Here is a 15,862-nt window from a genome sequence, read left to right as displayed (position 1 = left end):
CGGAATTAATTAAGACAAGGATTTGAAAGAAAAGAGAGAAACCTACATTTGGATGGTGGGGGGAGGGGACTCTGGAGCTTCTTTTGATACTATTAAATCCCTGTAGCCAGTGCACCATGGCAACCTTCCCAATCTGCCACCTAATTTCCATTGCTTGAGGAAAGGAAGGGGACTGGACAGAGGTGGTTCAATGTGCATTCTTGTAAGTGTGTGTAATTTGGGTCAATAAAATGCAACCAAATTATAAACTGTTTAATGAAAATTGAGATTACTGTTATCTCCATTTCCTTTTCTTTCTCTTCTCAGAATGTCTTGAGCCTCTTTAAGTTCTGTTCACTGTTCTCAAATGTCAGATTTCATCAGTAAGCTTGGGTAAGCAACTATCCCAATATGCCAAAATGACATTACAAATTAAAATGTGTATTTTAGCTCTTATATATTTTGTTAAAAAAAATAGTTCAGTAAATGACTAAACATTCATGAGTCACTTCAAAGCATTATATTCCAATGTGGGAGATACATTTTTATACTACAGAGTACAGGTATGCATTGTGTTATTTTATTTTTTTGTCTTATTTCTCAGATAGGAATTCATTTAATATTTATTTGTTTTTAAAATATTTTTAATTGTAGATGGATACAATACCTTTATTTTTTGTTTATTTTTTTATGCGGTGCTAAGGATCGAACCCAGTGTCTCACATGTGCTAGGCAAGCACTCTGCCACTGAGCCACAACCCCAGCCCCTTATTAATATTTATTTCTGCTATACCCATAAAAATTCTTCCCTAAATAAATAAAACTCAGTAATCAGAATGACTACAGATAATTCTTATCATGGTTATCCAAAAAAGAAAAAAAAAATCAGTAATATTGCATTGTGTTGACAGAGTTTAAGAAAAAAGCATGTTAAGCTTGAAATAGAATTCTGAATTCTAAATTTTTAGCATTGAAATTTGGCCAAGGTGAATTCAGTAGAAAGGGCACACATAGTGAAAGCCAGTTCACTCAATACATTGATTGTTACTGGACTCTGAAATAAAGGTAAAGTAAATTCATTGTGTTAAAATAATCATGTCCATTCCCTTGTTTAATTTAGAGTTTGAGATGTGTTTTGTTAGAGAATTTAAGGGAAATCTAGCACTTAAATATGCCTCAGGAAGTCAGTGTGAGATGGACACATATGATCATTTCACAAAGGATGCAGAGGCAGTTGGGAAATGTAAACCCACAGTATCTCAAAAACCATACAACCAGCCTGTCTTTCTGTCAGGTCAGTCCTGCTCTGACCTCTATCTCACTACATTCAACATACTGTATTGTAGTAACACTTTCCATATTTGGATCTTGAACTCCTATGGGGTAGTATACATTTTTTATATCTTTCATGCCTAAACCTTGCTGATTTCCTTGTTACTACATCTAATGAGCACTCTTCTGTCTTTATTTAAAAATTCCTCTGCAGTATTCAATATTATTCAGCACCCCCCACCTCCCTCTCTCTCGTGTTGAGGATTGACACAGGACTTTGAACATGCTAAGCACATACCCCACCCCTAAAATCCCACCTGCCAGCCACAGCCCTCTTTCTTGACATTCTCCTTTGTTTCTATAATATCATCTGCTGCTTTATCTCTTCCTTCATTTCCTTTTCTGACACTTCTTTTTCTTGCAGTCCTTTACTGTTTTTTTTTTTTTTTTTTTTTTATCATTGTCATTATTTTGGTTCTGAGGTTTAAACCCAGGGCCCTGGGCATGTTAAGCATGGGCTCTACCATTGAACTTTACTCAGCCTCTATTTTTAATTATTAAATCTATTCCTAAATCTGGTAAATCAACCTCCTAAATATTCCCCAAATCTACCCCTTTCCCATTCAGTGGCATAAATTGAAATTCTGGGTTACATTTGGAGAAATCTATTTTTTTTAAATAATATATCACCAGCATTAGAACAATGTTGATGTCATTCATACTCTAAATATACATCTGCAACACTTCAGTCTTTATCTTTCATTAAACAGTACCAATATCAGATTTTCAGCGGCCTCCAAGCATTCGACCTCAATCCCTCTATGATGTTCGGCTTTTTAGAGAGAATATAAGACTGAAGTGTCATGCCCTCAACACCATTCCCTCAATACATACACATTTCCTGCTCAGACTTGCATCTCTTCAACTTCCCTTTTTCTATCAGCAGCACCATTACCATTTCATTCTCACAGTGTTCTGGGCTAAAAACTTCAAGGGTTAATTTTGACTCCTACTTCTTTATCACGTGTCCAACCAATCGCCACTAACATGCTTCCTATGAATAGCCGATTCCATTTTCCTTTTCTATCCATTCTCACTCTAAGTAATGATGATCTGAGGCCTTTTGCTTTGATTATTGCAATAAAATCATTGTGGTTGCTTTGTCTCCAGTATTTTCCCCTACCTCATGCACCTGTCAGATTAATTTTACAAAAATGCTCTTTTTTCACAGATTTTCCATTCTTTTCTATAAGAATGTAAAGGCTTCACAGTTTATGAATTCATGCTCAAACTCCTTTAGAACAAAGTTCAAAACACTCTGTCAAGGTCTGGGGATATAACTCAGTGATGGAGAACTTGCTTAGCATTCATGAGACCCTGCGTCCTATCCCCAGCATGGTAAATAAATAATAATAATAAATCCAAAGAAGTTTACTACATGATCTGGAGTTAAGAAAAGATACCAAGTAATAGCATATAAAAAGGATTTTGAGCTTGGGAATGAATGTACTTGCCATTCAATAAGAATAGATGAGATCACATATATTACAACAAAATGAAGTAAAGGTCTGAACCTTGAGGAACTTCAGCATTTGAAGATTAGAGAAAGGAGGAAGAACAAATACTGACTAGGAACAAAATGTGGGAAGGAAACCCAGAACACATATAGGTCTTGTTTTATTTTTATGCAGTAGAAGATTAAACTCAGGGCTTCATTCATGCTAGGCAAGTGCTTTACTACTGAGCTATATACACAACCCTTTTATATTTTAAGACAAAATCTCACCAGATTTGCCCAAGCTGCCCTCAAACTTGTGCTCCTCCTTTCTCATCCTCCCGGTAGCTGGAATTAAGAGGCGTGCACACATAGGTTTGTTTTTGTTTTTGTTTTGTGGTACTGGGGATTGAACCCAGGGATACTCTACCACTAGCTATATCCTCAGCCCTTTTTATTTTGAGAACAGGGTCTTGCTAAATTGCTGAGGCTAGCCTCAAAATTGTGATCCTCAGGAGTCACTAGGATTTACAGGTGCACACCACTACACCCAGAAAGTTTTTGAGGTCAAGGGAAGCTATTGTTTCAAGAAAAAGAAAGTAGTGGACTGTGACAAAGGTTATCATGACACAATAAGAACTAAAAAGTATCCAGTGAATTTAGCAACAAACGTGGAAGGGTTTTAGTTTCAAGGAGTGGGAGGAGTTGTATCAAGATTGAAATGGGTTTAGAGATGAATAGGAGGTGAATAAGTAAAACAAGAAAGTGTTAGACAAGTCTCTGGTTTCCTACATCACTTATGATGCACGGGGTCATGTAATGAATCCAACAAGGTACCTCTCCATACTAATTCAAACACATTATTTTCAAACCTGTATAAATGTATGTGTCTTAATTCTTTCCTTAGGTCAGAAGATTCTAAAGAAAAGAGACCATGCATCCAGTGTGGTGGCACATGCCTATAATCCAGGAATATAAGGCAGGAAAATCACAAGTTTGAGGCCAGCTTTGGCAACTTAGAGAAAGCCTGTCTCGAAATGGGAAAAAAAAAAAAAAAAAAAAGACTAAGGATGTAGCTCAGTGGTAAGTTACCCCTGGGTTTATTCCCTAGTACTGAAAAAACAGCAGCAATGCCAAAACAAACAACAAAACAAAACAAAAACAAAAAGAGACCATGCCACGACCTCTGAGTTCCCCACTAATGAAGATTCTCCTGGGTTCACTACAGCCACTCAGTAAATGCTTATTACATATACAAAATACTTTGTTAAATATCCTTAAATTACTAGCCATGAAAATAGTTAATAAAAACTTGCACAGAGAGCTGTTTAATTCAACAAAAACAGTGGGTGCAGTGGTATAGGCCTGTAATCCCAGCAACTTGAGAGGTTGAGGCAGGAGGATCTTCAAGTTTGAGGCCAGCTTCAGCAATTTAGTGAGGCCCTAAGCAACTTATCAAGACCCTATCTCAAAATAAAAAATAAAAAGGACTGAGGATGTGACTCAGTGGTTAAGCACCCCTGAGTTCAATTCCCAGTACCAAAAACAAACAAACACCATAAATAATGTCTACTGTATGCTTGGCATTTTGGCAGGTAATAGGACACATTTTAATGGAAGAAAGGTGTAGACATGCAAATAAATAATTAAAATTCCACAAATATTATGAAATAAAAATGTTTTATGCTTTACTATCTATAGAATGAATCTTAACAGAATACTTATTCATGTATATGACATAAGTTTAAAAAATTAGTCAAAAAAATGATATTAGTAAAAAATTTTTTTTTTTTTTGCTTTCCATTGTTTGAATCAGATAAGAAACAAAAAGGACAAATTGGTTAAGTTGGTTATTTCCCTTGATCTCCCATTTATATGTTTATGATTATCAGTACTTAAATAGCCTATTGCTGACCTAGATCTCATTGTTACTTATTTCCAAGGGGAGGGGAAAAATCCTCATTTTCATAAGGAACAGAATGGCTCTGAGATAGAATTACAAAGAATCAATTGCATGAACCCTGTTCTTATTCAATCCTCTGTAAAATGCTACAGAGCCCCCTCTGACTACTGGGGAAATGAAATGAAATTTTCCTTATTTAGTCTTTTATATTGTAAAGAAAACAAAATTCAAGACTGTGCTTCTCTTTCCAAAAATATTCATACACTTTATCTAGAACTGTCTGATTTTTTTTTCAAAATTAAAATTTTGAAGAAGTATTTTTGGATGAGCTACTTGTTAATTCTTATGCTCTCTAGGGCAATTAATTCTTATTTTTGCTAAATGTATTTATAGGTTCAGAAAGAAGCATTCAAATCATCCTTAATCTTCCTTTTTACTGAAATATACTTTTATTTGCTAAAGTGATAGAGATGATGGAGGATTATTTTCTCCATGAAATACGCAAGAAGTAGATGATTTGTGTGTCATCTAGAAAAGATGACTGCAGCAAATTTGAACAAGTAGTGCCGAGCCATGATGGTAGGCTAGAAAAATCCATGGCTGCCATTGTCACACCACAACCTGCAGCAGCTGTCTTCTTAAGTCCCTCCCTCCCACACTCTGCTCTGCCTGCCAACCAAGCGGGAATGAATGGGCTCTGCGAAGCATTGTAAATAGTGCTGCAGACCCTGAAAATGTGTCGTTGAAAACCGAAAGGAAAAATGTCTGACAAAATCCAAATTTTCAATTTTGGAGGCCAAACAAACCTCATTACTTCTGAAATTTCTTCAGCGATGTTAAGTGGTCCACAGTTCAGAGCCTTATTCTGCATAACCCATCCTTGCTGATAATGGTGCCTTTCTAAATAGCAAAAGAATGTTACTGCAATCCTTTTCCTAGGGGTGAAAGCAAAGCCTTTTTGTCCCAAGGGGCAATTGAGCAACTATTGCAGCCTCTAGTTGAATAGCAAGGGTGTGAGGCAGCTACAATTCCCACAGTCAGAAGCCCAGACTCAGAAGAGGCTATTTACCAAATTCACATAAGAACTAAATAAAAGTGAAATGCAGCTGAGCTGACTGTTACACAGTGCTCTGTGGATGGAGGCAATATAACAAAATAGTCTTCCTTTTACATTATACAACTCTTTTTTTAAATTTGGTGCTTCAAATTTTTTGTTTGATATTTTTTTTAGAAAAGAGCAATGCAGAAATATAACTAGTAATAGCTTCTGAACTGAATTCCTTCTTCTTGTATTTTCCCAATTCACCACTCAAATATATACAGAGTTCTGGTAAAGAAATATCTCTGGTAAACTATTTAACTACCATATATACAATAGCTCTTAATTACTGCATGTTAGAACCATTTGTATTCTCTAATCCCTATGTTCTTTCCATTTTCCACTTTTGTTTAGCTATTTGGTGTGCGTGTGCAAAAGGTCTAAAATTATTTGAACTTAAGAAATAATTTTGAATGACCATGCTGCATCTTTTCTAATTTTTTTTTAAATCACATTCACCCAAGTCATTTTGACAATCACTCCCACTTTCTCGCCTTTATTTTTAAAGCAATTAGAGATCCTGAACCCTAAACAAATGTAGTCGAGTTTAATATACTATGAGAGAAAGGCTGGCGGTAATTTTCCATTATTATTTAATCACAACATACATTCTGTGACCGAATGTAGGAAAACCCTTACATAAGTGATTTTAACTGTAGTTTGAGATTTGAGCAAAAAAACTCAAATCCAACCCGTTTTCTTTCTTCCCTTTCCGCCCCTCCCCAACCCCACCCCATAATGGATGCTCGGTTGACTGCCTTTGCACGGTCTCTTTGTCTGAAGGATGCAAACAGTCTATGGATGCTAGGGGAAAAGGGGTGGGGGAGAGATTACCTCATCCCATGTCGTTTGCACCAATCACCACTCACTTGTCGTGGCTTCTCTGGGCAGATTGTGGGGTCTGGACCAACAGGAAAAGGCCCTGGCCCATCCCCATGGTGACCGAGTTGTATATAGGGAGCCGCATCCGCCTATGCGCCGCAGGTTCTCTTACATCGACCGCCTAAGAGTCGCGCTGTAAGAAGCAACAACCTCTCCTCTCCTCTCCGCCATCTGCTCAGCAGCCGCGAAGCAGCAACCATGGTAAGAATCTGTTTTCTCCAGCTCTTTGTGGCCGGTGGGTGGAGTCAATCCCCCCGGGATCTACTTGGAAAACCTTAAGCTCTTTTCTTTTGTAACTTCTTTGGGTACGGGTAGTCTTACGTTATGTGAAGTTTAGCTTCGGCATACCCTAAGTCCTTAAGCCCCGCCGCCGACGCAGTATGGGTGCAGAAATCCGAGTAGAAATGTGCTCAGGACGCAGGAGAATAATGGGGAAGAGCAAAGGCGGCGCGAGGGACTTTTTGTTACGCGAGAACCCTACGAGACCACAAGCAGCCCATCTGTCACGACGCAGGGGTGTGGGGCCCGGAAAGGCGGTGCAAAAGTGTACTGTGCCGGGCCCTTGCATTTCTGAGCAAGGTATTCGTGTAATTCCGAGAAGCCCTTTTCTTTCTCATATGGTTCCTAGGAGCAGGGAGGGGAGGAGGAGGAGTCAAAAAAAAAAGGAAAAAAAAAAATGGGGCCGACAAGTGGAGTTAGCTTGGGGTTGGGGGGGCGGGGATTGAGGGGGCAGGAAAGGACAGAGACAAAACGAAGCCTTAGGTTTGTATAAAAAGAACCCTCACGGGGTTGTTGGCATTTTAGAAAGAAACCCACGTATTAAAGGGGAAAAAAAAATGTTTAGTTTCTGCTGGAGCCCTTGGCAGCCGGTGTCAGGGAGGCGCAGGGGCGGAGTTGTTTGTTTCTTGCTTCCCTGGCGTTGGGCGCGGTTCGCCTCACTAAACCTCTTGTCAGGAACAGACTTATAATAAAAACCTTTCATCATCGTGGAACTGGGGGCTTCAAAAGATATTGTCACTCACTGTTAAAATTTAGATGACATTTTTTTCTTGAGGAGCAAAAATTCACTTGACAGTGAGGATGCCCTGCCCTGAGGAAGAGAGACAGAGATCCAGGGACCTAGACTGTCGTAGCTGCATGATTAGAGAGGAGTGAGAAAGCCCGCTTTGTGAAGCCTGGGGTACCCTAATTGTCAGGACTCAGGGAAACGCCCTTACCCGCTCCCCACCCCCCATAAGTCAGTGAATAGACAATGAAATTGTAGCTCTTTGGGGCTATAATCTTTAGATTATAGAGAACATCTCTATAGAATAAGAATGTGAATGTTAAGTGGAGTAGTGTCGGGGTTGCGTACGGACCCCTGGCCCTAGGTGGAGCCTGGCCAAGATGGCGCCTGGCAAGCTGCCAGTGCAGTTGAAAAACTGCTATTCTGCACGTATACAACTAACTTCACCTTGAGGAAGTCTCAGTAATTGGTCAAGGCCTCTGCATGATTCTTGCGTGATTCTTAGGTGCTTCAAGTTATACCCATATACGTCTATCTTTTCCCCACATATCGTGAATATTCTAATTAGTTGATATAACCTATATAAGTGACAATAACTTCCCAGAAAGGGAAGAAATAAAAAGAAGAATCAGCTGTTAATAGGGAAGTTTGCCACCCATCACGTCTCCGGGTCGTTCTTGCTGGCGGGAGCGACAAGTGGTGCTGAACCCCGGGAATCTTACGTGCCGCGGAGAGGTGAGTGAGGTGAGCAACGGATCGGTGAAAGTGTGCACCCAGATCTGTCAGTGGACAGGGAGGTTTCCTAGAGACGATAATATTGTGATTGTGATAAAGTTCCTAGGAACGAGAGGTGAAAGTTTCCTCAAAAAATGGGGAACGAGGTTGCTAGATATAGAATGGAAGGTCCCTTGAAAGAAATTCTTAAAGCTAACGGCACTTCCTTAAAGACAAACTGCTTGGGCATTTTTAAAGCAGGTAGAGGAGATTTCACCTTGGTTTCTGGAAGAAGGATTGTTAACTATCCCACAGTGGGAACACCCGGGGGAAGATTTAAAGCGCTGTCCGGTAACGCTCCCAGGGATGTTAGCAGTTTGGTCATTAGTCAGAACTTGTTTGCGTTCCCCTCGGGAGGCTTTACAAAAGGCAGTTGCGCAGGGAGAGGAAGTGTTAGAAAAGGTAAAAGAAGAGTCACAAAAGGGCTCTGTTAGCGCTCAGTCAGATTCTGATGAGAGCGAAGAGGGACTCTCAGAGATGGAGTTAAATAAAATTAGTAAAGAAACAAAGTGTTCTCAAGCTGGTTCAATTAGTCAACAGGCATTAAGGGAATTGGAGGGCATAGGGCAGCAGCTAGAAGACAAAAAAAAGGCGTTACAAAAAAAAAAAAAAAAAAAAAAAAAAAAAAAAAAAAAAAAGGAGAAAGTACAAATAAAACCACAAACAGAGCACAAAGAGAAAAATCAGTTTAGGGGAGGGTCCCCCTAGGCAGAGAGCTCAGCAGCTCCATTCCTTAAAAGTAGTAAAAAATAATGTTTTCTGATTTTCTGCATTCAAACCTAACCTGATTTCTCAACCAGGCAAAAAAGGGGTTAAAAAGTCCTGGGTGATCCTCCCTCCCCCTGCCACATTGGAATGTAACTACAGCGTCTCAAGGAGAAAAGGGGGGTAACCTAAAGATAAGAAGAAAAGAAAAAAAAAAAAAAAAAAAAAAAGTGTCCGTTTTAACTCCTGGGCCGCTACAAAAAACTAACTTATTCTTCAGGATTCTTGTTTTGTTTTTTCTTTAATGCTGTATTTTTGAGCTCATAATTTTGATCCTGCATACCTAGGTTAATGATTTTTTTTCTCTTTTTGATCAGTTCTATTTTTTTATTCAATTGAAGTTTTTGAACAGCTGTTTCATTGCAATGAACATTTACCTATAAAGTTACAAGGCCTTTGATTTTGTGTTATGTGTTGTCATGTTTTGTCTGCGTCAAAACTGAGTGCTCTTAAAATTAAAATTTAAAAATGGATCCAAATACTTTTATTCACGTGATTTAAAAGGGTTCAATTTAAATTGGGTAAACTAATGAAAGTAAAATATCTTTGAAAATAACTCATAAGTCTCCAGGTGGTCAAACTAATGAAATGTTAATGTTAAACAATGTCTAATATCAATTGCTTCTAGGACTTTTCTTCAACAGGAAAGAGGCAGCAGATCCTGTTCAGGACACTTGTCTGATATCTTGGTTTTTATAAAATAAATAAATTGGAGTTAACATGTATGGGATTACTCAAATGTGTTTGTAGAGACGTCTGGTTAATTTACAAAGTTAAAATGCTAATTGTTAAATAACATCAAGTACTTTTAACTCCTCAAATTCCATGGGGTATCATACTTAAACATTATTGGTGTTTTCATAGGTTGGTAAATAAAAAGGGGTTAAACTTGCTTTGTGCCATCACTAAACTAAAAACAAGGTTACTAAGAGTTATGTCCTAACAAGTGAAATTCTATATACAAAGGGTCCCAAAAGTTTCAACTGTGTTTCAATTAAGAGTACTATAAACAACAAAATATTTAATCTTATTAAAATAGGGTGATTTATCTAAATTCAGAAATTTCATAAGAGTTGTTTCAAAATGTGAACAAAAAGGTGTCAACAGATAAAAATAAATAAATAAATAAATAAAAGGTTCTGGGTATAAAAATATATTTAGTAAAAGGTAAAAGAAAATGTTTCTGGATAAAAAAGTCTGTGTGTAACAAAGGGCAAGTTTCAACAAGTCTGTGTGTAACTAAGTTGGTTGTGTGTATGTAAAACAGCTAAAGCTATTTAAGGTTTTTCCTAAGGTAAAATACTAATGTTCTGATATAAGCCAAAGTTCAATCTATAGGGTAAAATGACATGGTAAAATGACAAGGATTTCTTAGAAACACTAAATTACTCTTAACTTTGTGTCTCTTAAGTTTTATTCTTTAGAACAATTGTCTTAAAAATAGGGGTTTATACAATTATGGTTAAACAACTGTTAAAGATTGTACTACGTTATAAAGTCTAAATTTTTCTTTAAAAACTAAAATTGGTAAGAACCAATTCCTCACTAAAATTAAAATAACTCTAACCACAGATGTACCTTATAACCCACAAAAACAAGGTATTGTTGAACATACACATCTCGCCCTCAAAAATGTTCTTTATAAACAAAAAGGGGGAATAGAGGAGACCTTCAGGTCCCCTAAAGATAAACTTTCTCTTTGTCTCTTTGTTTGGGGTTTTTTAACTCTGGGTAATAAGGGTAACTCGGTGCTTTACTGGAGCTGTGGCTCAGTTTGTGTGTTTCCACGGAATAAACTAACTTACTACCTCTTTTAGTCTCTTAGGAGGAACAGTTCAACTATGTAACAAAACAACTGCTTCTCTCAATTGTACTTCAGATTTGTGCTATCCCTCAATGTTAAAATGCTTCTAGGTTCCTGCTGGCAGACTTAATGTGTGTTCCTACCTTCCTACCAGTCCCAGTCTCTGTTACAGATGCAAAATTGCCAGTGTTACTATCAAGAAACAGGAGAGAATTTGACATCACAGCGGCTATGGTCACTGCAATAGTGGTTTCTGCAACAGCAGCACTAGCAACTGCCATACCTACAGCAACAGCAGTCAATCACTTGGCCGAAAATATAGCTGCAGCCTTACAGACTAAAGAGACCCTAAACCAACATCTAACAGCAGGCATACTCCTTATGAACCAGCGAGTGGACTTACTTCAAGAACAAATGGACATTTTACAGGAACTGTTAAACGTGGGATGTATTTATCATCTGGCGGGACTGTGCGTTACACCTGTAGCTTACCATAACTTCAGCTATGCAGCAAACTTGTCTAGAATCTTGTCTGCTCAGCTACAAACAAACTGGTCTCACGAATTTGATAATCTTACTGCTATTCTTAGATCTCAAATTGTTAGCCTCAATGCTACTAGAGTTGATGTAGCTCCAATGTCTGAAGTGCTAAATTGGTTATCCTCCTCTTTCAGTTTTATTAAGCAGTGGGCTGGTATGGGAGCATTATGCATGCTTATGATCATTGCTGTTATCTTCCTCTCACGCACTATCATGCGTGTGCGTCAGAGTCAAGCGAGAGATCGTATCATCTTCCATCAGGCCATGGCTGCCCTAGAGGCCGGCAGCTCCCCACAAGTGTGGCTCGCGAGGCTGGACCATTGACCAGATGGGTAAGGTAGTAGGTAACTCCGTACCGACCTAAGACAGGAGCTGTAGCATGCTCTGCAGTTATCCGATGACGGGTAAGGACGGTAGTTGACCACTCCGCCTAAGACAGGCTTGGTCCCGAGCTTTTCTTTTAAAAGAAAAAAGGGGGAACTGTCGGGGTTGCGTACGGACCCCTGGCCCTAGGTGGAGCCTGGCCAAGATGGCGCCTGGCAAGCTGCCAGTGCAGTTGAAAAACTGCTATTCTGCACGTATACAACTAACTTCACCTTGAGGAAGTCTCAGTAATTGGTCAAGGCCTCTGCATGATTCTTGCGTGATTCTTAGGTGCTTCAAGTTATACCCATATACGTCTATCTTTTCCCCACATATCGTGAATATTCTAATTAGTTGATATAACCTATATAAGTGACAATAACTTCCCAGAAAGGGAAGAAATAAAAAGAAGAATCAGCTGTTAATAGGGAAGTTTGCCACCCATCACGTCTCCGGGTCGTTCTTGCTGGCGGGAGCGACAGAGTAGGGACTCTCAGAATGGAAATAATTTTTTGTTTTAAATAAATATTTAATTATCTTTTCACTGAACTTTAATTCTTTTGTTTGGTAGCTTCTTGTGTGATACATTTCTAACTTAGAAACTGTTTTTTAAAGGTACTAAAATTTTTTCAGTTTTTTACAGTGGAGAAGATTTAAGGAAAAATTTTTAAAGTAATAAAATTGCGGCAGACAAAGAAGAATTATACTTCATCCAGCTGTCTTTTGTTCTTGTACATCTTTATTAATTCATTTCAATTCGGGCACACGGTCCCAGGCTGGGTCAGAGGAGGAATACTGGCAAAGCAGCACAATGAGATCATGTAGGCAGTTGCTGGAAATAGAGCTTGTTCTGTTAAATAATGCAGCCAAGAGTACAGGCCAGCACCGGGCACAGCAATGCAGCAATGCAGCAATGCAGCAGTGCAGGAGGCCAACCTTGTCTTTCTTCTAACCTCCTAGTATTGATGGGTTCCGCAGACAGACTGCATAAGGGTGTGGCTTCTAGCCTCAGCTGCAGTACAGATGTCCATGTTGAAATATACCAAGTCCTATTTAGAAGAAACCTTCCTCTTTAAAGGGAAAGGAAGCAATACCAATTAATTTTGAATGTGATTTATTTCATTTTACAAAATTTGTGCTATTTTTTAAACATAAAAAAAATCTTCCATTCAACTATAGCTGTGGGAACAATAGGCTTGCATCATGTGCTAAATTGTGCCAAGGTGACATTATTATTCAGACCACACCTATTTGCAGCATTTGTAGCAGATGCTTTTCATTAATCATTTCTGTCTTATTAGGAATATGACTCAAATAAATTTGAAGAATACCTGTAAATTACTAGAAATATTTTTTTAAATTATTGAAAATTTAAAATGCTAATACAGCTTAATTTTATAATTTCTTTCTTTCATAGCGTGAGTGCATCTCCATCCACGTTGGCCAGGCTGGTGTCCAGATTGGAAATGCCTGCTGGGAGCTCTACTGCCTGGAACATGGCATCCAGCCTGATGGCCAGATGCCAAGTGACAAGACCATTGGGGGAGGAGATGACTCCTTCAACACCTTCTTCAGTGAGACAGGCGCTGGCAAGCATGTGCCCAGGGCAGTGTTTGTAGACCTGGAACCCACGGTCATTGGTGAGTTGACTGGGTCTGTCTTGGGGTCTCCAATGATCATATACATATATTGTCTCCTTCAACTCCACCCCCACCCCAAACCCCAGTGGAGTTGAGCATGCTTGTGCAGGTTATTAATGATGGGTGGTTGGTTTCCTTTCCTTTTCCAGATGAAGTTCGCACTGGGACCTACCGTCAGCTCTTCCACCCTGAGCAGCTCATCACAGGCAAGGAAGATGCTGCCAATAACTATGCCCGAGGCCACTACACCATTGGCAAGGAGATCATTGACCTTGTCTTGGACCGAATTCGTAAACTGGTATGTTTACAGTAAATTAGTGACCATAAGAAAGATGTTTGAAATAATGCTGATTATTAAAAAAAAAAAAAGTAAAATGTAGTGGTTAGATGAATTATTCCTTCAGTTTTTTTTTTTTTAATTCAATTAAAACATGAACTCTTTGACATCATTTTGTAAATAGTGAGGTTTTTTCATTTAAGAAATGTTGAGTAATTCCAAGAGGGTCTACTTTTTCTTTTCCTTTTTTTGTGGTGCTGGGGATCAAATTCAAAGCATTACACATGTCAAACAAATGCTGTATCACTGAACTACCTCCCCAGCTCCCCTACACTGTTTAAAAACATTTGTTAATGGGGTTGGTGAGGTGTTCAGTGGTTAGAAGCACTTGTCTAGCAGGTGGAAGATGCTGGGTTCAATCGCTAGTATGGCAAAAAAAAAAAAAAAAAAAAAAAAAAAAAAAAAAAACCATTTGTCAAAATAAGATCTAAGCCCTTGGGGATATATGAAAAGTGAAAGTTTATTTACTATAATTATAGCACAAAAATAAAAAATTATCTTTTCTCTATCTTTCTTTTCTAACAGGCTGACCAGTGCACAGGTCTTCAGGGCTTCTTGGTTTTCCACAGCTTTGGTGGGGGAACTGGTTCTGGGTTCACCTCCCTGCTGATGGAACGGCTCTCTGTTGATTACGGCAAGAAGTCCAAGCTGGAGTTCTCCATTTACCCAGCCCCCCAGGTTTCCACAGCTGTAGTTGAGCCCTACAACTCCATCCTCACCACCCACACTACCCTGGAGCACTCTGATTGTGCCTTCATGGTAGACAATGAGGCCATCTATGACATCTGTCGCAGAAACCTTGACATTGAGCGCCCAACCTACACTAACCTGAATAGGCTCATAGGTCAAATTGTGTCTTCTATCACTGCTTCCCTTAGATTTGATGGAGCCCTGAATGTTGACCTGACAGAATTCCAGACCAACCTGGTGCCCTATCCCCGTATCCACTTCCCTCTGGCCACATATGCCCCTGTCATCTCTGCTGAGAAAGCCTACCATGAACAGCTTTCTGTAGCAGAGATCACCAATGCTTGCTTTGAGCCAGCCAACCAGATGGTAAAATGTGATCCCCGCCATGGTAAATACATGGCTTGCTGCCTGTTGTACCGTGGCGATGTGGTCCCCAAAGATGTCAATGCTGCCATTGCCACCATCAAGACCAAGCGTACTATCCAGTTTGTGGATTGGTGCCCCACTGGCTTCAAGGTTGGCATTAACTACCAGCCTCCCACTGTGGTGCCTGGTGGAGACCTGGCCAAGGTTCAGCGTGCTGTATGCATGTTGAGTAACACCACAGCCATTGCTGAGGCCTGGGCTCGCCTGGATCACAAATTTGACCTGATGTATGCCAAGCGTGCCTTTGTTCACTGGTACGTGGGTGAGGGGATGGAGGAAGGAGAGTTTTCTGAGGCCCGTGAGGACATGGCTGCCCTAGAGAAAGATTATGAGGAGGTTGGTGTAGATTCTGTTGAAGGAGAGGGTGAGGAAGAAGGAGAGGAATACTAAAGTTAAAAATGTCACAAAGGTGCTGCTTTTACAGGGAAGCTTATTCTAATTTGAACATTGAAAAGTTTTGGTCTGATCAGTTAATTTGTATGTAGCATTGTAATGCTCTCATATACAATTACTGACCTATGCTTTAAAACATGAATGCTTTGTCACAGACCCAAGCTGTCCATTGCTCTGATGGGTTTTGAATAAAGTATTCCCTGTCTTAAATGAATCGTCTTGTGTTTTCTATTTGGGTGTCTGAAATTTTTTTTTTTTTTGTACCAGGGAGTGAACCCAAGGGTGCTTAACCATTGAGCCACATCCTCAGCCCTTTTTATTTCTTATTTTGAAGCAGGGTCTCCCTAAGTTGCTTAGGGCCTCACTAAGTTGCTGAGGCTGGCTTTGAACTCTCCTGTGTCAACCTTCCCAGCCTCTGGGATTATAGGCATGTGCCACAGCACATAGCTGGAAATTTTCATGTGTTCAGTACATTGAGAACAAAGAATAATTTG

At 39.3% G+C, this 15,862-nt stretch overlaps 2 protein-coding genes across 2 annotated transcripts in view; both read left to right on the top strand.

Moving 5' to 3' along the window:
- Positions 1-6,691: 6,691 nt before the first annotated feature.
- Positions 6,692-15,579, top strand: Tuba1a (tubulin alpha 1a). Its single transcript, XM_047548500.1, has 4 exons — positions 6,692-6,831; positions 13,300-13,522; positions 13,672-13,820; positions 14,385-15,579. The coding sequence occupies exons 1-4, from the start codon at positions 6,829-6,831 to the stop codon at positions 15,363-15,365; spliced, it is 1,356 nt and encodes a 451-aa protein (XP_047404456.1). The 5' UTR covers positions 6,692-6,828; the 3' UTR covers positions 15,366-15,579.
- Positions 6,706-15,862, top strand: part of LOC124982222 (tubulin alpha-1B chain) — a 46,189-nt gene continuing 37,032 nt past the window's right edge. Inside the window, exon 1 of the mRNA XM_047548499.1 lies at positions 6,706-6,831. Coding sequence (XP_047404455.1) covers positions 6,829-6,831 — 3 coding nt within the window. The 5' untranslated portion in view covers positions 6,706-6,828. The remainder of the gene's footprint in view (positions 6,832-15,862) is intronic.

Source organism: Sciurus carolinensis, chromosome 4, assembly GCF_902686445.1.
Source record: "Sciurus carolinensis chromosome 4, mSciCar1.2, whole genome shotgun sequence".
Taxonomy (NCBI): Eukaryota; Metazoa; Chordata; class Mammalia; order Rodentia; family Sciuridae; genus Sciurus; species Sciurus carolinensis.
Note: the sequence above shows the minus strand (reverse complement) of the source record. Positions and strands in the feature narration are given on the sequence as shown.

Coding starts and splice junctions, on each gene's coding strand:
- Tuba1a (XM_047548500.1), top strand. Junction 13,523..13,671: donor CCTGGAACCCACGGTCATTG/GTGAGTTGACTG, acceptor TTCCTTTTCCAG/ATGAAGTTCGCACTGGGACC. Junction 13,821..14,384: donor TGGACCGAATTCGTAAACTG/GTATGTTTACAG, acceptor CTTTTCTAACAG/GCTGACCAGTGCACAGGTCT.